The sequence below is a fragment of the Dama dama genome, chromosome 29 (genome assembly GCF_033118175.1).
Source record: "Dama dama isolate Ldn47 chromosome 29, ASM3311817v1, whole genome shotgun sequence".
Lineage (NCBI taxonomy): Eukaryota > Metazoa > Chordata > Mammalia > Artiodactyla > Cervidae > Dama > Dama dama.
This window is the reverse complement of record NC_083709.1, coordinates 19,327,098-19,348,171: the sequence shown is the minus strand read 5'-3', so window position 1 is coordinate 19,348,171 and position 21,074 is coordinate 19,327,098. Positions and strand designations below refer to the sequence as shown.

General features: G+C 44.9%; 1 protein-coding gene across 2 annotated transcripts in view; it reads right to left on the bottom strand.

The window, feature by feature from the left end:
• Positions 1–21,074, bottom strand: part of INTS9 (integrator complex subunit 9) — a 125,925-nt gene that overhangs the window by 8,235 nt on the left and 96,616 nt on the right. For both annotated transcript variants that reach the window (XM_061132684.1, XM_061132683.1), the window contains 5 exons: positions 17,781–17,961; positions 12,009–12,069; positions 7,692–7,863; positions 4,270–4,394; positions 3,264–3,431 (listed from right to left, as the gene is read on the bottom strand). In XM_061132684.1, coding sequence (XP_060988667.1) covers positions 3,264–3,431; positions 4,270–4,394; positions 7,692–7,863; positions 12,009–12,069; positions 17,781–17,961 — 707 coding nt within the window. The remainder of the gene's footprint in view (positions 1–3,263; positions 3,432–4,269; positions 4,395–7,691; positions 7,864–12,008; positions 12,070–17,780; positions 17,962–21,074) is intronic.

The following is a 21,074-nucleotide window of genomic DNA, read 5'->3' as shown; positions in this document are numbered from 1 at the left end:
GCAAAACAGAAAAAGAGACACAGATGGACAGAACAGACTTTTGGACTCTGTGGGAGAAGGCGAGGGTGGGATGTTCTGAGAGAACAGCATTGAAACAAGTATACTATCAAGGGTGAAACAGATCGCCAGTCCAGGTTGGATGCATGAGACAAGTGCTCAGGGCTGGTGCACTGGGAAGACCCAGAGGGATGGGATGGAGAGGGAGGCGGGAGGGGGGATCAGGATGGGGAACACATGTAAATCCATGGCTGACTCATGTCAGTGTATGGCAAAAACTGCTACAATATTGTAAAGTAATTAGCCTCCAACTAATAAAAATAAATGAAAAAAAAATTAATGGAGGTGCTATGGAAAACAGTATGGAGGTTCCTCAAAAAATTAAAAATAGAACTACTATATGACCCAGCAATTCCATTCCTGGGCATTTACTCAAAGAAAACAAAACACTAATTTGAAAAGATATATGCATCCCTATGTTCAGGGTAGCATTATTACAATAGCTAAGATATGGAAGCCACCTAAACGTCTCCTGATAAATGAATGAAGAAGATGTGATACACACACACATGGGATATTAGTCACAAAGAAACAATGAAATTTTGCTGTGACAACATGGATAGACCTAGAGGGTATTATGATAAGTGAAATCTAAAAAGCAAAACGAACAAACATAAAAAAACAAACTCAGTCATGGAGAACAAACAGGTGGTTGCCAGAAGGGAGGCAATGACCAATTTTTCAAATAGGTGACAGAGACTGATTCAAGGGGATGAAATGTACATTATAGGAAATACTGTAACAGAATTAGTGTGGCGATCATTTTGTAATGTAGAGATATACTGAATCACTATGTTGTTATGCACCAGAAACTAACACAGAGGAAGGCAGGTCAATTATACCTCAACTTAAAAAACAAAGGCAGGGGGGCACTTCCCTGGTGGCTCAGGGGTAGAGATTCCACCTGCCAATGCGGGACACACGGGTTCAGTCCCTGATCTGGGAAGATCCCATATGGAGCAGAGCAGCTAAGCCTGTGCACAACTATGGAACCTATGCTCTGGAGCCCAGTGCCGCAACTACTAGGTCCATGTGCCCTAGAGGCCGCGCTCCCCAGCAAGAGAGGCCACTGCAATGAAACCAGCACGCCGCAGCCAGAGGGTAGCCCCCACTCACCACAGCCAGAGAACAGCCCGTGCAGCAAGGCCTAGCACAGCCGAAAATAAATAAAATTTTACAAAAGAAAAATATGGAACAGTGAAATGTTCCCACTGAGACACACGTGTGCTCTAGGCTCCCGGCCGTGCCCATCCACAGATACTGTTTTCCTTCTGACACAGCACTGACAAAGGTCAGGCTGCGGGCAGAATGGTAAGGCCAAAGACCTGGCCGGGGAGGCTCACAGATGGCAGTGTGGGGAGCGAGCAGGCGGCGGACTCTCCCTGGGCGGCCCCAGGAAGAAATTCATCTCCAAGGAGACTGAAGTGGCAGCTCAGCCACAGGGAACTCTATCCGGAGCCCACCGATGGCTCAGTGAGGACACCTCTGGGAAGGAAGATGCGTTCACCGGCCACCCCGGAAACAGAGGTTTTCTCTTAATGGAGGCCCCTGAGGGCTGACGTCAGCGCTCCCACTTTGCACATGCCGGGAGAGAGAAGGCGGGTCTACAGGGGAGCTGATCTCGGGGAGAAATGAGCGTCTGGAGCTGATCTGGGGGAGAAATGAGCATCTGCTAGCTGTAGCAAAACCAAAAGAACCATGACAGAGTTTAACTCCTTCCTCTCGCGTGCACTTCCCAGGCAAAACCAAATGATTCTTCTAGTTCTCTCTCTACATCCCACACACAAAGATTTATGTGAAAGTATGTTTCTAAAAGTATTATTTGCACTTTGAAAATGCAGGAATAATAAATGTCCACCAATAAAGGAACAGTGAAATGATGACACATTCATGATAGACCATTATATAGCCTAAGATGCTTTTCAAGTATCTTGAATGACACAATATACTTACCTTCATATGACAAAGATATTAACATGATTTAAACACACCCACAACACAGTGAACAGACAAGGCAAATACACAAAAATTAGAATAGTAATTATGTTCGGTATTCAAACTAGGATTGACTTTTTTTTTTTTTTTGGTCTGTATCCTTTTTCTCCTTATTTCCCAAGTTTTCCAGAATGAAAAAGCACAGAGTCATACAAATCAAAGCCCGAGAAGGCTAAGGTGCCTTAAACACAAAAGGAGGCCGTCCAGAGCACTGTTCTCAGGTGAGGAGCAGGGGTCCCACCTGGGCTCCTGAGACTCAACATTCTGCCTTCGGTTTGCCTTTGAAAACTGACACATGGTCTCTGACACCAGTGGTTCTCCAATATTAGCGGGCACCAGACCCATGTGAAGGGCTGGCAGAAATCCAGATGCTGGGCCTCACCTGGAGTCTCTGACTCAGCAGGACTGAGGTGGGGCTGGAGAAACCTGCATTTTTTCAACACGTTCTCAAGGCTGCCGCTGCTGGTGACAGTCACACCAAGTACCCCGCTGCGACCCCCACGGGAAGGCATGGGCCATGTGCCCCAGCACCGCCACAGCCCAGATCAGTCGGGGGCTCTACACTCGCTGGGGTTAAAGGACAAAATCTTCAATGGAATAAAACCTTTAAGTTCTACTAAAATGCGTGCAAATGATGATCATGCAAGGGATGTAAGCTTTCCTTACTTTTTGGTTACTGTCATGTCCTCCATCTATTGCTGAATTCAGTGAGACCTGACCCTCACTGGTAAATGAGGTCCAGGAAGGACGAGAAAGCCCACAACCCTAAGGTGGTTAACAACAGAGCTGCATGTTTGTTCTCCAGGCTCTGACCCCCCGGGTGACACGCTGAACTTTAACATAAGCAGCACTCCAGCAGGCCTGGTGTTGACAGCTGTTACTTCATTACTGGAAACAGGAGGAGGGGGACTTCCCTGGTGGTCCGGCAGCTGAAATTTCGCACTCCCAGTGCAGAGAGCCCAGGTTGGATCCCTGATCAGGGAACTAGATCCCACATGCTGCAACTCAGAGTTCACAGGCCACGACTAAGGCCCTAGTGCAGCCAAAGCGGCAGCTCTGAAAAGCTCAGCTCTCTTCCCGGTTACCTGCTAAGGGTCCGTGTACCTTGGTCCATCCGTGTGTGACACAAACCCCAAGGAAAGCCACCCCAGGACGGTGTTCCAGAGACTCAAGAGGAAACCCGGGGAAACCCCGGGAAGCCCAACGCTCACCTCTGGCATGATTTCGATCTTCTCGTACCGACGCTTGAAGGGCAGGGCGAGGACCTCGGCGCGCCGATAGGACATGGCGGGAGGCTGGCAGTCCACCATGAGGTCCATGCGGTGGGACTGTGCCGGGGGCGGCTGGGTGTACTGCTCGGGACAGACCACGTGGAGGGGCTGAGGGCCGAGAGGGCGGAGGCCGTGAGGCGACAGCAGGCCCAGTCCTGACCTCACCCTCCCCACATGCCGCCCAGGCTCACTCATGGCCGTTCTGAACGCCCATCCTCTCAAACCCAAGTCACCAGGGACCACAGCATGTGGGGAGAAGCACAAAACTTTCAAGGAAACCCATGGTGATGAGCAAGGGACTTACTCCTCATCTCGCATTTATTTTCTCACTCTATTTAAGTCACTTTGAAGCTGACATCCGTGGGTCTGCTCTCAAAGGGCCTCCAAGTCCCTTGCGGGCAGCCTTTCTGTCACTTAGCAGCTCTGACTGGCACTCCGACTAGCTGGTGAGGAAAACTGTGACTTTCTGGGCTTGTTTGGGTTTCTGGTCTGGACCTGAGGTCCACAGGTCCTAGGCAGTGGGCGATGGTCAGGCCATGTCCTCAGTTGTGTAGGACACACCACGTCAGAATTTTTTGGTTTTTGTTTTTATAAATGTCTTTTTTTATTATCTTGGGAGAAAAATAATTAGGAAGCCAGCGTTTACTTCGTCCAAATACCACCCAACTGCCAACTGGACCCAAGTGGTCCTCATCAAAAATAATACACTGCGTATGCTTGCTTTTCCTTCCACTTTTGATTTTTTTTTTTTTTAGAGCAGAAACCTCTTTCAGGGTGCAAAGCCCACTAGTTTGGAATCTGGAGGGTACCGGCCGAGCACTCAGGAGGCCCTGGGGGCGGGGGTGAGGACGCCTAGCCCTCGTACCGCAGAACAGAGGGCACAGAGGCACCAGGATGTGGAAGCAAGCGGCACAGCGGGTCCCCCGGCGGCCCCCGCCCCCCGTACCTGCACTTCTTTCAGCAGCTTTGACACCTGGATGAAATTCAGTCGCGTGTCAATGGGGCAGTAGATGCACTTCATGGCCAAGGGCTGGTAGGGAGCCAGTGCTTCCAGGTATGAGAAGTCGGGTTCTAAGGGGAACACAAGAAAGGAAATTCAAAATGAAGGCGCCGGGGACTTCCTTGGCGGTTCAGTGGTTAAAACTCCGCGCTCCCAATGCAGAGTGTCTGGGTTTGATCCCTGGTCAGGGAACTAAATCCCACAGGTTGCAACTAAGACCTGGTGCAGCCAAGAAAATAAATATTAAAAATGAAAGGAACAGAGGGGTGGCCACGTGACGAAGAGGCTGGCATGGTCAAGGCCCAGCAGACGGACAGCAAGACAGGAAAGGCACTGCAGGTCACAGGAGGCAGAGGCCTCACGGTGGGAGAGAGTAGTGATTTCTGGGTAGAGAGAGGGAGACGCTGGACTGAGCGCTGCAGACAGGAGTGTGAGCTCAAGGTTTTCAACACTGACGGAGAGAGATGAGACAGTGAAGGGATACATAAATAAATGAGGGAGAGAGGAAAGCTCTTCTTTGCAAAAAAAGAAAAAGAAAGTTATGCGTTGGCAGCCATCGCAGGAATAATTTATTCAGACCAGAATCATCAATAGATGCTAGAAAAATTAGATAAACCTCTGGGGAAGACCAGATGAATAGACAGCCTCAAAGTGTCTCCCAAGAGATACAGATTAATACAAAAGTGGTAACTTCACAGTGGAGATGTCCAGCCCAGGTCACTCAAATCAAGAGCTCAAAGATCAGCCCCAGGCAAGAGACAAATCCCATGCCTCCTACTTGACAGGATGCAAAGAAGAAGAAAAAGAAGGATCGTGACCCCGTGTCAACAAAACACCTGTGCTGAGGCTGCGGGGCCCATCCGTAGCACCAGTCCAGCGCCCAGGAACTGTCCTTGCCTCACTGGCCGGTCTGTTCTCTGTGGAGCCCCCACTGGAGCCGGCCTGCCAAGGACTGCTTACTCTAATCAAGAAAGCTGCCCACCTCGGGCCAAAAGCACTGGCTTAGTCCTGGCATGAAAAATGACCTGTAGGTCCTGACACAGCCTGTGCCCCGTGAGCACACCACTTCCTGTATGTGGCCCCAGCTTCCATGCACCGCTTCTTACCTGGGGAACTCTGGAGAATGCAGAGCTTCCAGGGTTTTAAATGCTCACTCCTCCAGTGGATCCTGTCTACTCAGGAAGAACCCAGAAACCCCCAAAGGAGCCTGGCCTGCCTGGGGGTGGACTGCCTCTCTCTGATGGATACGGTGTGACTCTGTATGGGTACAGTTCCCAGCGGCCACAAACCAGAAAAAGTGGCCCAGAACCTAGCGGACACGGTAAATGACACAGCTTGTGCTCTGGAAGTGCAGCACACCAGTTTAAATATAAATTCCTGATCCAGACAAATGTTGGATGACACACGTCATGGACAGTCATGTAGCCCTTGCTTTCTTTTCAGCTGGCTGAATGGAAGTTTCTGGTCTTGCAACACTTCTTCTGCGCCTTGTCCTACCGTGCCCACTGTCACATCAGAGCCAACATCCCTCAGAAAGAACAGGAGCGCCCCCTTAGTCCTACTGCAGAAAGCGTTCTCCAGATGACTTCCTGTTTAGCCGAACCTGGCAATCAATGGTGAGGCTCTGGGCGGTGTGAATCTTACAGCTTGACTTCCTCTGCCTGTGGCTAAATGGGGGCCTGGAGGGAGAACAGCTGCCTCCACCAGCTGCTCCTCTGAGCGCTTCCATCATTCAAGGCCAGGCCGCGTCCTCCCACTGCACATAAACTATCCCACACGATGCCGATGTCACAAAAGGCTGCTCGGTGACCACCATGGATCAAGACTGAAACAAGGCCCTCTGTAATCATGCCTGAACACAAGACTGCAACTCTGTCCAAACCTCAAACAAGCAAATGCCACCCTGTCCTGGCTCTGTTCTTCTAACCCTCTAGACAAGAATCAAGATGTCCAACTAGAGAACTACTTCCGGTCCTGATGACACCCAAGCCAGAGCAACGCGTCCACCTCCAAGATCACCCAACCCAAGGCCCAACTGGTAAGTTCTTTTGACCATGTCCTGTGATACCTCCCGCCTCCCCCTGGCAGTCTCCCTGACTCACTGCAATGAGTCGGCACCCAAGTTTGTTGCAACTGGTCCTTTCCCCACAGGCTTTTGGGCCAGGCCTGGTAAGAGCCCCTTCCTTTAACATTTCACTAGAAGCACAGAGCTGCCCGAGGAGCCGCCACCCATAGTCCCATTTTACAGAGAGGTAAGTAAGCTGGCTGAGGTTACAGTAACTCCGCCGAGATTTCATATCAAGGCTTTTTACTTCAATACCCAAGTTTCAAATCCCAAGACTATCTGAAGACCCTGATTGATAAGATAATGATTAAGTAAAACCCCTAAGGTGCCCTCATTAAAGATTAGCTTTATTCTGAGGGGTTCATCTCCATAAGAAAAACTGCAAGCCAGCTGCTGCTGTTGCTGCTAAGTCACTTCAGTCCTGTCCGACTCTGGGCGCCCCTATGGACAGCAGCCCACCGGGCTCCTCTGTCCACGGGATTCTCTAGGCAAGAGTACTGGAGAGGGTTGCCATTTCCTTCTCCAGACCAAAGCAAACTATAACCTAAGGAGAAAGATCCATCTCAGTCAGTAATTCCTGACTAAAGGGTGAAGCAAGACTGATCACTGGAATTCCTGCAGTTTTTGAATAGCTTACAAAATTCTGTCAACAGTAGTTCTAGACCAGAAATCTGTCTCGGGGACAAAATCTACAAAAACTGCTATGAAAGCCCTGTCCAGTGCACATCATCTAAGGGGACATTTTGTTTTGTTCTCCTCCTCCCCCTGCTGGGTGATGTATCCTTTGGTATTTACAACGGAATAATGATCTAAAGGATTGTTGCTTTTGAACTGTGGTGTTGGAGAAAACTCTTTGAGAGTCTCTTGGACAGCAAGATCAAACCAGTTGATTCTAAAGGAAATCAACCCTGAATATTCATTGGAAGGACTGATGCTGAAGCTGAAGCTCCAATACTTGGTCTCCTGATGCCAAGGGCTGACTCACTGGAAAAGACCCTGATGCTGGGAAAGATTGAAGGCAGGAGGAGAAGTGGGTGACAAAGGATGAGATGGTTGGATGGCATCACTGTCTCAACAGACATGAGTTTTTGAGCAAGCTCTGGGAGATGGTGAAGGACAGGGAAGCCTGGTATGCTGTAGTCCACAAGGTCATAGAGACTTGGACACAATAACAACAATAGTATCATATTTACGCCTTACTGTCAAATTCTTCCCGGAGTCTCTACGTGGTTGGTAACATTCTACAGGTATTTAGGAATGGTCCCAGTGGGAAGCACAGGGTTTTGTTTGCTGGTTTATTTACCTGTGAAGATGACCGTGTTGAGACTCGACTTTCCCCAGAGCTCCATGAAATGGACCACGTCCCCGAAACGGAGGGAAGGGTGTCCAGTGAAGACCACGCACGGCTGCCTGAAGTCGTTGCTGAAGTCTCCGTGGATGCTGGGGTAGTGCTTCAGCTTGTTGGTCTGAATGAGCTAGAATACATGTCAAAAGCACGTGTAACAGGAAGAGATGTTAGCCTGCCCATGAAGGAAGCACTGCAGCATGGGAGAGTGAGTGGAGTACATTAAAAATACAGGATAAGGATACAGGTTTTTAACCTATAATGTGACTTTCTCCAACAATGGGTCTTTTGGGTAGCATTGGTCTATGTGTGTGTGTTAGTCATTTAGTCATGTCTGACTCTGCGTCCTCGTGGACTGTGGTCCGCAAGGTTCCTCTGTCCATGAATTCTCCAGGCGAGAATGTTGGAGTGCGTAGCCATTCCCTTCTCCAAGGGATCTTCCTGACCCAGGGATCGAACCTGGGTCTCCTGCATTGCAGGCAGATTCTCTACCATCTGAGCCACCGGGGAAGCTCTACAACTGTCATACTTATTGGAAACTTTCATTCAGGCTGTTCTGGCTGGATTCTGTCTAACCCTTCGTTTATAGCTTCTTGACACTCTGAGCCCCAGGCCCAGAAGTCCCCCAGAAGTCTCTGAAGTACAAGTAACTTTCCCAAACTCTGTGCATCACTGAGTTCTGTCAACATTTAACACCTCACACAAGAAACCATGTTTACCAGCACAGGACCACCACCTGAGAAGGCGGAGCTGTGTTACGTCACTGTGGGGACAGAAACGCAAGAACCAAGGCTTGCAGAAACGTGCGTGGGAGGAGTGATGTCCTCCTGACAGAGAGCTGTGGTGAGGAGCAGGCCATGCATGGCTTCACACCTGTCTCCAAAAGTGAATGTTCTGAACCTTAAAGGTCCTCTTTTCAGTACAGCACCTGGAAATACTCTCCTGCCAATCAGGCCTGACCCAAGACAACACCGTATACAGTGACCACCACAGATGGCCTCTTGTGACACTGCTCAGAAGTTCTTCATGCTGCCCCAGCCCCACTGCTTCATGCTGGCACCAACAAGTCAGATGATAAACACCCATACTTCAGAGACCCTCAATATCAACTAGTATTGTCTTGAGAGGCTTAGTGGTAAAGATTCCGCCTGCAATGCAGGAGACCTGGGTTTGATCCCTGGTCAGGAAGATCCCCTGGAGAAGGGAATGGCAACCCACTCCAGTATTCTTGCCTGAAAAATCTCAGGGACAGAGGAACCTGGCGGGCTACAGTCCATGAAGTCGCAAAGATTCAGACACGACTTAGTGACCAAATGACAACAACATTGCCCTGAGATGCTGTCTGATGGATGAAGAATTGGTGTGAGGCATTGCTCGATCCTGTAGTTACTCCTAAAGCATAGGAGGGGAGCCCAGGCAACAACTCCAAGCCCACCTGTCGCCACCCCAATGGTGAGGATGAGGTGAGAATGGGGCCATTCCCAAGTGGAAACACAACTTTCTTCACTATGAAGATTTAACCTTTAATTCTGAGAGACTGCTTTCGTTAGCAGGACCACCCTGGAGGTCTTAATCAGGGGGTCACATGCTTGGCTGGGATATGAATAGTAAAGATGGAACACTCATTGCATTCTTACTTCCCTTCCTAGTTACATACAAATAAAACTGACATTTTTTATAACCTATGTGGCCGAAATCATTACTCGCCCCAGTTAAATAGATAAATGGCTGACTAAAGGACCAGTTCTCTTGTACCCACACGTGTCAAGGAGATGATTGGGACTCTAAGAAGAACATAGGTCTTTGCACATAAGTCACTTTTTAGGCACCCTAATTTTTTTCCCCCATTATATCTACTTTTCCAGCTGACTTACTACCTTTTTGACCATCCAGAATTACCTTTGTGCTGATTTAAAGTCTAAACTACACAGGCAGTGAAGCTGTAGGTAGGAATTCTGTAAAGCAGTTTTTTATCAGTACTAAAGGCAGAAGTGTATTTTCTCATGAGCACTAGTCACATGATACCATCAATTCCATCACACCTTAACATCAATAAGCACGTATTAGGAACCCTGATTGTGCAACTCTGGTCTTTTCCCATCCCTAACTGTGAGTGGGACAAAGGTCATTTGTGACAAACTTGTGGGAAAGAACATGGTAATACCCTTAGAGATCAAGTTCTAAGGAAAGGCTAACTGTTACTAGGGGAGAGGCAATTACACTTTCCGTGGTAAAGTCCACTACCGAGCATGTTTTGCTACACTTAATTTTCTGACATGATTAGATTTCTACTCTGAATTTCACTGAATAATGACAGAGTTTGCAAAAGCCTTGGCTGCTGTTAAGACAGTATGAGGGGGGCCTTCCTGGTGGCTCAGTGGTAAAGAATCCGCCTGTCACGCAGGAGACACGGGTTCTATCCCTGATCCGGGAAGATCCCACATGCCATGCAGCAACAGCCTGTGCGCCACAACTGCTGAGCCTGTACTCGAGAGTGTGGGAGCCACAACTGCTGAAGCTCCTGGACCCTGGACCCTGGAATAAGAGAGGCCACCACAAGGAGAAGCCGGAGCACTGCAACGAGAGAGTAGCTCCTGCTCTCCGCAACTAGAGCAAACTCATGCAGCAGCAAAGACCTAGCACTGCCCCCCTCCCACCCCCACCCTCCAAAAAAAGACAGTATGAGGGCTGCATGGGACTTCCCTGGAGGCCCAGTTAAGACTCTGCCTTCCAAGGAGGGGCTGCAGGTTCAATCCCTGGTTGGGGAACCAAGATCCCACATGCCCCGTGGTGCAGCCAAGAAAATTAAAAAAAAAAACAAGACAGTAAGAGGACTGCAAATAACTTGCTCAAAACCTTCCACTTGACGTCCTAGTTAATGAAAGACCCATCCTTGGGAGTAGGAAAACAGTAGTAAGATTTAAAATAATTAGCAGGACATTTGTTGCAATTTACTCTTGAGTCAAACAGTTAACAGCATAATAAGTCAGTCAGCGAAATCCCTATACATACGACTTGCACAGAGAAATCCCTATACATACGTACCTAACTGGATGGCATTTTTCCAAACTGAAAACATCTGTGTTCCCGTTCGTACACCAAGAAACAACATCACCAGCCCCTCAGAAATGCCCCTTGTCTGCTTCCAGGTCCTGCCTGCCCCCACTGCTGTCTCTGTGATGACCACTCTCCTGACTTCTAATATCAAAGGTGAGCTTTCTGTATGTGCGAAAGTGTTAGCTGCTCAGTCGTGTCTGACCCTTTTGTGACCCCACAGACTGTAGCCTGACAGGCTCCCCTGTCCATGGGATTCTCCAGGCAAGAATACTGGAGAGGGTTGCATTCCCTTCTCCCGGGGATCTTCCCGACCCAGGGACTGTAGTCGGGTCTCCTGCACTGCAGGCGGACTCTTTACCACCTGAGCCACCAGGGAAGCCAAGAACACTACAGGATGTGTGTATGGGATGCTATGAAATATTAGGCAGCAATATTAACAGTGAGGGACACAGAGAAAAGTTCATCATTTACTGTTTGGTGAAAAACAAAACTGGCACAAAACTGGGCACACACAGCCATATAAAAACACTACTGGTTCTGTGAAGGAGGGGGAACTTTTCTGTTTTGTAAACTGAAATGTTGTCATTTTCATTATTAAAAATTAAAAAAAAAATTTATACCAAGGACATAAGCTATGTTTAGTATCTTATACTAAAAAATGTAACTTCATTGCTCAGTCCTATCTGTCTCTTTGCAACTCCAAGGACTGTTGCCCACCAGGCCCCTCTGTCCATGGGATTCTCTAGGCAAGAATACTAGAGTGGGCTGCCATTTCCTTCTCCAGGGGATCTTCCTGACTCAGGAATTGAACCCATGTCTCTTGTGTCTCCTGCATTGACAGGTGGGTTCTTTACCACTAGTGCCACCTGGGAAGCCCTTATACTAAAGATAGACATAACCAACTAGTAGGAAGACTTTGACAATAAGTATATCTATTATGCAAAAAAGGCAGTAGTAAATACTAGAAGAAAATTCCTCACCCAGTCAATGAAACAGAACTAGACTATGAACTGAGCAACGTACTGGAAATGCAAGGTGTTAATAAGAAGAGAAAGTAACACATCTTGAGTTAGCATATTCACAGCCACCTTACAAGGCAAATAGAAGGCTGTATCAGCTTATCTCCACATTTCTTAATTCTAACGACCTGCTATTTCCACCCACATACCTTTACCTACATTTCTTACTCACTCTGACCCAGTGATTCCATTTTCTTACCTCAGCATGAGGAAAAGGCGGTTCTGGGAGATACACCTTAGTCTGTTTGTTGTGACAAAGCCTTTTAAAAAAGAAAACAGATCAGCACATTAGGCAGGGTGCATAGAGGCATTTGCTGCCACATCGTGGTTAAACAGTGCAAATACATGCTGAAGTTTAAAATTTTCCTGCCAGTGACTCTCACTGTAAATAAAAACCTGGCATTTATAAAGTAATCAGGACGTGAGTCTCTTGTGAGTATATTTTTAACCTTTGGAATTCCTCAATACATTTTTTCCATTAAAACAGAAGCTTCTTATTTTGGAGTAATTTTAGATTTACAGAAAACTTGCAGATAGTACAGAGTTCCCATATACCTTTCACTGTCTCACTATGTTTTGTTAAACTAAGACACTGACATCAGTACATTACAGTTAGCTAAGCTCTAGACTTTACTCAGCTGTCACCAGTTTTTCCACTGATTTTTTTTTTTTCTGTTCCAGGATCCAATTCAAGATACTGTATTTTGTTTAGCTGTGATCAGTTTTTTGGCTGTACCACAAGGCTTGCTGCTAAGTCACTTCAGTCGTGTCTGACTCTGTGCGACCCCATAGACGGCAGCCCACCAGGCTCCCCCGTCCCTGGGATTCTCCAGGCAAGAACACTGGAGTGGGTTGCCATTTCCTTCTCCAATGCATGAAAGTGAAAAGTGAAAGTGAAGTCGCTCAGTCGTGTCCGACTCTTCGCAACCCCATGGACCGCAACCTACCAGGCTCCTCCGTCCATGGGATTTTCCAGGCAAGAGAACTGGAGTGGCAAGGCTTATAGGATCTTAATTCCCAGACCAGGGCCTGAACCCAGGCCTCCTGCAGTGGACGCACCAACTCCTAACCAATGGACCACCAGGGAATTCCAAAGTGATCAATTTTGAGTAGAAAGTAATTTTTTGTTGAGACAGATTTCTATTTTGTACATGTACCATTTCATAAACAGCAGAATTTGGTAAGTCAAACTGGAGAGTGATAAATCTCTCTAGGAACTGTCTTAATCCAGAGACACTGACTGTTTTAGGTAGTCTGTTTTTCCCTAGTCAGATATGACATTTAAGACATGGAGATTTCTGGAAAAGCAAATGTGATAAAAAGTTAATCAAGGTATGTGGTGTTCTGTAGGTCTGACATTTTCAAAAGTTGGGGAAAAAAATACATGCAGTGATTGTTTGTTAGAACCTGCTTCTAAGAATCCTACTAAAGCAGAATTAAAGCATTTCAACAATTCTCACAGATATTACTTTTGATGGAATAATTCAGGACTCTGGGGGTCTAGGTTTCATCTGAACTTCATTATAAAATCTATTATCTAATTTTTCCTACCTTTGGTTGAACTCTACTTTAAAAACATCACTTTATATCCTTTGTGGAAGAAGATGTAAAATACAAAAACAAGATACTTTTTGAAGGGTTACTTATTAATATTGTCTAAACAGACAATAGTAGTGTCTTTATTTCAAACTCAGTAAGAGGGATAAATAAAAGAGTTTGGTTTAAAACTTTAATGTAGAGTGCTGCAGAGGATAATATATCAATTAGCATCAATACATAACAGTATAAAATACTTCTGTCAAAAAAATTAAAGAGATAAATGCATTTCATGCAAAGATGGGCAAAATAAAGGACAGAAATGGTATGGACCTAACAGAAGCAGAAGATATAAAGCAGAGGCGGCAAGAATACACAGAAGAACTATACAAAAATGATCTTCATGACCCAGACAACCATGATGGTGTGATCACTCACCTAGAGCTAGATATCCTGGAATGCGAAGTCAAGTGGGCCTTAGAAAGCACCACTACTAACAAAGCTGGAATTCCAACTGAGCTATTTGAAGTCCTAAAAGATGATGCTTTGAAGTGCTGCACTCAATATGCCAGCAAATTTGGAAAACTTAGCAGTGGCCACAGGACTGGAAAAGGTCAGTTTTCATTCCAATTCCAAAGAAAGGCAATGCCAAACAATGTTCAAACTACAGCATAATTGCACTCATCTTACATGCCAGCAAAGTAATGCTCAAATTTCTCCAAGTCAGATTTTAACAGGACATGAACTGAGAACTTCCAGATGTTCAAGCTGGATTTAGAAAAGGCAGAGGAACCAGAGATCAAATTGCCAACATCTGTTGGATCATCGAAAAAGAAAGAGAATTCCAGAAAAACATCTACATCTGCTTCACTGACTAGGCTAGAGCCTTTAACCATGTGGATCACAACAAACTGTGGAAAATTCTTAAAGAGAAGGGAATACTAGACCACCTTACTTGCCTCCTGAGAAATCTGTATGCAGGTCAGGATGCAATATATAGAACCAGACATGGAACAACAGACTGCGTCCAAGCTGGGGAAGGAGTACATTGAGGATGTTTATTGTCACCCTGCTTATTTAACTTATATGCAGAGTACATCATAAGAAATGCTAGGCTGGATGAAGCACAAGCTGGAATCAAGATTGCCGGGAGAAATATCACTAACCTCAGATATGCAGATGATACCACCCTTATGGCAGAAAGTGAAGAAGAACTAAAGAGCCTCTTGATGGAAGTGAAAGAGGAGAGTAAAAAAGCTGACTTAAAACTCAACATTCAAAAAATTAAGATCATGCCATCTGGTCCCATCACTTCATGGCAAATAAATGGGAAACAATGGAAACAGTGACAGACTTGATCTTCTTGGGCTCCAAAATCACTGCAAATAGTGACTGCACTCAGGAAATTAAAAGATACTTGCTCCTTGGAAGAAAAGCTATGACCAACCTAGACAGCACATTAAAAAGAAGAGACATTACTTGGCTGACAAAGGTCCGTCTAGTTACAGCTATGGTTTTTCCAGTAGTCATGTATGGATGTGAGAGTTGGGTCATAAAGAAAGCTGAGTGCCAAAGAACTGATTCTTTTGAACTGTGGTGTGGGAGAAGACTCTTAAGAGTCCCTTGGATGCAAGGAGATCAAACCAGTCAACCCTAAAGGAAATTAGTCCTGAATATTCATTGGAAGGACTGATGCTGAAGCTGAAACTCCAATACTCTGGCCACCTGATGCAAAGAGCTGACTCATTTGAAAAGACCCTGATGCTGGGAAAGATTGAAGGCAGGAGGAGAAGGGGACAATGGAAGATAAGATGGTTGGATGGCATGACTGACTCGATGGACATGAGTTTAAGCAAGCTCTAGGAGTTGGTGATGGACAGGGAGGCCTGGCGTGTTGCAGTCTATGGGGTCAGAAAGAGTTGGACACGACTGAGCAACTCAACTGAAATACAACGTGGAGGACTCCTCTGGTTCAGTGACGCAGTGCCTAAGACTCAGTGCTCTCAATGCAGGAGGCCCGGGTTCAATCCCTGGTCAGGGAACCAGATCCCACATGCTTTAATTACGTGTTCATATGCTGTAACAAAGACCTGGTGCAGCCAAACACATAAATATTAAAGATGAATGAACCAATGAATCCATGTGGTACCCTGGACTGGATCCTGGAAGAGGAAACAAGCATTAGTGGAATAGCTGGTGTAATATGAATAAAGACTGGAGTTCAGTTAATAATACTGTGCTTATGTTAATTTCTTAGCTTTGATACAGAATGCATGACCATGTAAGATATGAACACTGGGGGGAATCTGAGAAGAAGGTATATGGGTATTTCTGTACTATATCTGCAACCTTTCTATACTTATTTACTATAAGGAACAAGTTATTATTGAAAAAACAAAATCAAAAGACAAAATTGAAAAAAAGTACCAAAATGGGAAACAATATCTGTAGATATAACAAAGCATTAGGATCTTTAATACATATACAGGGTTCAAGTAAATAGATAAAGGTACAACACCTCTGATACGTTAATAGGCAAATAAGGAATAATTTATAGAAGACATAAAAATTTTTCTGGAAAGCAATTTACACTTGTATAATGAACATTAAAAAATATGTATACCTTTTGTTCCAGTAATAGCATTTTTAGTAACTTACCCAAAGCAGATTAGTCATAAATATACAGAATTATATTAATTGAAAATTTATCACTAAAAGGAAAAAAACTGGGAAAAGCCTGTCCACTCCATAAGACAATAGTTACGTAAATTATACTATGTATAAATGATGAGTGATGATGTCATAATGCAGTCAAGGAAAAATGATGGTATCAAAGATTTCTAATGCTCTAACCTAGTATTGGGCTTCCCTGGTAGCTCAGCTGGCAAAGAATCCACCTGCAATGTGGACTAAAAAATTTAAAAGCAGGATTCACAATTAAATGTTCAGCATGATCCCCATATAGAAAGATGAAATACATCAGAATCTAATAGTGCATTATTTCTGGTAGTGGGATCATGGGTTCAGATTATTTTTACTGTTCTCTGTAACTTTCTTTTTCTCTAGTAAACATATATTACACTCACATTAAAAACAACAAAAAGGAACTCAAAAACAACCTACTCTTACTAGTCCCGAGTCCTACCCCATCAGACATTCTGACAAGAGTGGATTGGAAGGGCAGACACCCAGTTAGGACACCATCCACAGGGGCCCACAGGGCTGGCCCTGGAGCTTGCCTTGTTCAGGATTTTCAGCTGAGGGTCTGGATGAAGACGTTCAGAACATGCTGATAAACGTTCAGTGATCCTTATGTGGACTGCCACTTATTCAAGATTACCTTCCTATAATGGGGGTGAAGAGACTTCTAATCAAAGAAGAAATTCAATAGCCACCAAAAAAAGTGACCTTTTATTGTTAGTCACTAAGTCAAATATAATATAAATAACACCAAAAAGTCCTATGAACGACCATGAATAATATGCATGTGGGATGGAGAAGCCTGTCTGAATTTAAAAGCAGAAAGAAAGGGCCTTGAGTACAACTAAAATGGGAAGAGAAAAACAGTACTTAAACGTGGGGCAGGCAAGCACAGCACCGGGATGAGCTGCACAAATGCTGGATGCAGCACAGTTGCGGTTCAGATGCTCTCAGCACATCAGGCTTCCCTGGCCTTCACCATCTCCCCGAGCGAGTGAACGCTGCACGGAATAACGTGCACATTCCTCTCAGGTCAGAGGCTTTGTAGACTACTGTGTCCACCAGCTCATCACACCAGTAGACGGGATTAAGCACAACCCCATCCTCAGGTACCATTAAGTCTGGTGTGTAATTTACAGTATTTCCTCCTACCCCTGCCTTTTTGTGGCCAGGTGAGTTAGAATCAAACACCCATCTAAACAATCCTAAAAAGGTTCACCCACTTCATACTGTTCGATAATTTACCCATCCTAGGATTTGATCAAATAATTTCCTGTTGTAATAAAACACTGTCACCAAATATACTATTGAAATGGAAAAATAAGCTAGTCTTCCCCATCAGATGTGGTATTAAAAATTTCAGGGAACATGAGCTTGGGTCTGAAACTTTTTTTTAGCTTTTAGAATGTAACTGCACTTTGTAACAGACAGAGGGAAGCATGTGAGAAGGTAAGTGTATAATAGTTTTGTTGTTCATTTTGAAACTGCTGGCTAAGTTATGTCTTTGCCTTTCCTCCTTCCCTTCTTGATAACAATTCTCCTAAATCCTAGCAAAGTAACTGCTCTAGGTTTTATTAATACAATCTTCATATCACAGAGGGGGGGGAAAAATGAAGGTTTCACAGTAAGGTGAGAAAAAATAGGATTATTTCTATTTCTTTTTAAATTAAAACTAAAAAGCTTTTTCTTTTCTTACAGCTTGAGTGTAGGGATCATAGGATAAACAGAGACCTACCACTCGGCAAAAATCTGTGAAAACTCCAGTGAACTGTTAGCCACTGGGGAGATGAAGTAGAAAGGGATGCTGGAGAGGCCGGCCGAATCAATGTACTGATACAAGCACTCCAGGAGGTCATAGATCACTCCAGAAGGGTAGCAGGGGACCAACACGTTTCCTCCGTTCCGTACTGTCAGTGCTAGAGGGGTGGAAGCCACATGACACTGTAAATCAGACAGACTTTAAAAACAAAAAAGAAAAAAGAAAAGTTGAGGCCAGAGTGGGGAAAGTAGCATCAAAAGAACAGTTTTATACACGGAGGACAGAACTTTACAAATTCTGTTTGCATTTCTTTCATTTTTCCACTTCTGTTCCTAGGATTCACTTCATTTCGGTAACAATCAACTTTGTTTTTTTTTGGGGAAAATGTACAAAAAAATTAATATTCTATCAACTGAGATATTTAGTGCAAAAAAGATTTTCATACCCATACATGAAAAAAAAAATCATTTAATCTTGTCTCCACTTTAAATGAACAAATACACTATTTTCTTAAGCAAAAGTCATCAAAACAAAACATCACATTTTAATCAAAATATAAAGAACAAAAAAAGATTTGAGTTCTTATTTTCAGTTGCTTGCTTTGTAGTTCAAATACCAATAAACTCAGCAGTATTATAGTGTGCAGGTGGGGAGGAGCCTGAATTATTTTTTTAAAGGAACAATTTTAGTAAGGATTCTCAGTCACTGGCCCATTCAACAAACAATTAACTTAAAAAAAATGAATTATTTATTTTTGGCCCTGCTGGGTCTTCATTGCTGGGAGGGCTTTTCTCTAGTCGTGGTGAGCCGGGGCTACTCTCCAGTTGCGATGCGCGGGCTTCTCACTGCTGTAGCTCTTCTTGCGGAGCACGGGCTCTAGGGTCTTGGGCTTCAGTAGCTGAGACTCCTGGGCTCTTAGAGCACAGGCTCAGCAGTTGTGGAGCACAGGCTTGGTTGCCCCGAGGAATGCAGGAGCTTCCTGAACCAGGGATAGAACCCATGTCTCCTGCAATGGCAGGAGGATTCTTAACCAACTAGACACCAGGGAAGCCCCAACAACTGACTTCTTTTGAAGACTAGCACCAGCGTGGGAGGGTCCAGAGGCTTACTGATGATCACCTGAGGGATTAATCAACATCTCAGGCCCTGGGACCAGGGTGTGCAGGGATGGGTTTGGGTTTTCAAGTTCCCAATGGCAGATGAGCTTCGGGACAGACCATCTCAGCGCCTTTTCTTTTCAGCTCCTGCTCAGAACTTTGTTTCATTTGTCTCTGTTTGGTCTTTGATCATTGCTGAGTGACCATAAGGCAATAGGCCAAGTTTTTCCACTTGACTCATTCTAGTAGCATTTTCTTCCATGAGTGTTTTGTCTGTAAGAAAATATTCTAAACTTTAAACGCTTAAAATCAGTTATCAAATGAGGAATTGCAACTTATAACCAAAATCAGATTAGAAACTGTAACTGGCTGCAACAAGTCAAAGCTCTCAATTTCTTTTCTTGTCTAGTTTCCAATATAGATGAAAAGAAGCAAAGTTAGGGCACAGAACCTGGACTCTCTGATGCCTTCTATCCCCCTGTATGTTCCCAACTCTCACATCCATGTTCTCCAAGCTGCTGTGCATGGAGGCCTGGCTGACCTGCTATTACTGGAGGAGAAACCAGGGAAAAGATGAGATGCAGGGCTCTAGTCCCACCCCATCTCAAGCTGTGGGACCTTAGGAAAGCCACTGCAACCTACTGGGCCTTAGCTTCCTCATTGCTTACGAGAGGTTTTCAAGCTTTCTTTTGTAGGAAAATTGCCAGAACATGTTAAAAATACAACTTCTCTACTAGGTCTCTTCTTTCCTCAGATAGCCTGACTGTGGCACAACCTCAAAATTGGAGGCAGATGGTTAGTGGACCCCTCTGAGACACAGTGGATTACATGGAAGATTCTTTTAAGATCTGAAGCTCTTGGATTCCATGATTCTAGAGTTATAAACAAACACAGAAAGTTTGAGACCAGTCCAATTATTTTTCCAAGGCAAGAGTTAAGTGTTGTTTAGTTGTTCAGTCACGTCTGACTCTTTGCGACCCCATGGACTGTGGCCTGCCAGCCTCCTCTGTCTGTGGGGTTTCCCAGCAAAGAATACTGGAGTGGGTCGCTATTTCCTGCAACAGGGGACCTTCCCAACCCAGGGATCAAACCTGCATCTCCTGCACTGGCAGATGGATTCTTTACCACTGAGTCACCTAGGAAGCCCAGGAGTAAATTACTGGTGGAATAAAAAAGGCTACAACTATTGGCAAGGGAAAGTGAAATTTCACAGGCTAGTGCCTTCCATATAAATATTAGAAGACAACCACTTCCCTCCCCCAGAGCTGAGGTAACAGGGTTGAGGGGCCTGAGCTCATGAACTCCTCTTTGGTAACAAACAGTTATGGAATGAATGTGTCCCCTGAAGTTCATATATTGAAGCCCTAACCCTCAATGAGACAGTGTTAGCAAGGGGATCCTTTGGTAGGTGACCATGTCTATATGAGGTCATGAGGGTGGCGCCCCCATGATGGGATTAGTGCCCTTATAAAAAGAGGAGGAGGACCCAGGGCAGCCTTTCTCTGCCATCTGGGGACACAGCCAGAAGGCTGCTGTCTGTAAGCCAGAGACAGGGTCCTTGACCAGAACCCAGACGTGCTGGCCACCGCATCCCTGACATCCTAGCCTCCAGAACTGTGAGAAATAAGTGTTATTTAAAGCCACCAACCTTTGGTATTTGTTACAGTAGCCTGAGCTAAGACAGGAAGCAACCTACACATTTCTAGAAGAAATACAGCATTTCTAGACTTTATTGACAATTATTGCAAAGAAGCATACATTTATTCCAGGAACAAATACTCAACAAGTCTCTCAATTTTAGTTCCCCCCACCCAAAGAAGAAAAAATAATACCAAGCAAATATTTTTGGGGAAAAAATACACCTGTTCAATGTATCCCTGTTGTGAATTCAAAATAATAACAATCTTTTCTGTGCTATTATTTGAAAAGCAAAGACAGGATTATTCCCTTCTTTAACTCTGCTTATCCTATAAGCACCCCTGACCCACCTGCAAAACCCACCAAAAAGCAAAAAAAGTAAGAGTTTCTATGTAAGTGGGAGAATGTTGAGCATCCGTTGTATAATTGCTAAAAATTCAAATTTACTGTTATAACCACCATTCTTATTGTGCCTTCAGATTTAAGTTGCTTAAGAACTGCCTTTGTTGACAACAGTAGGTTTTGAAGGATAAGC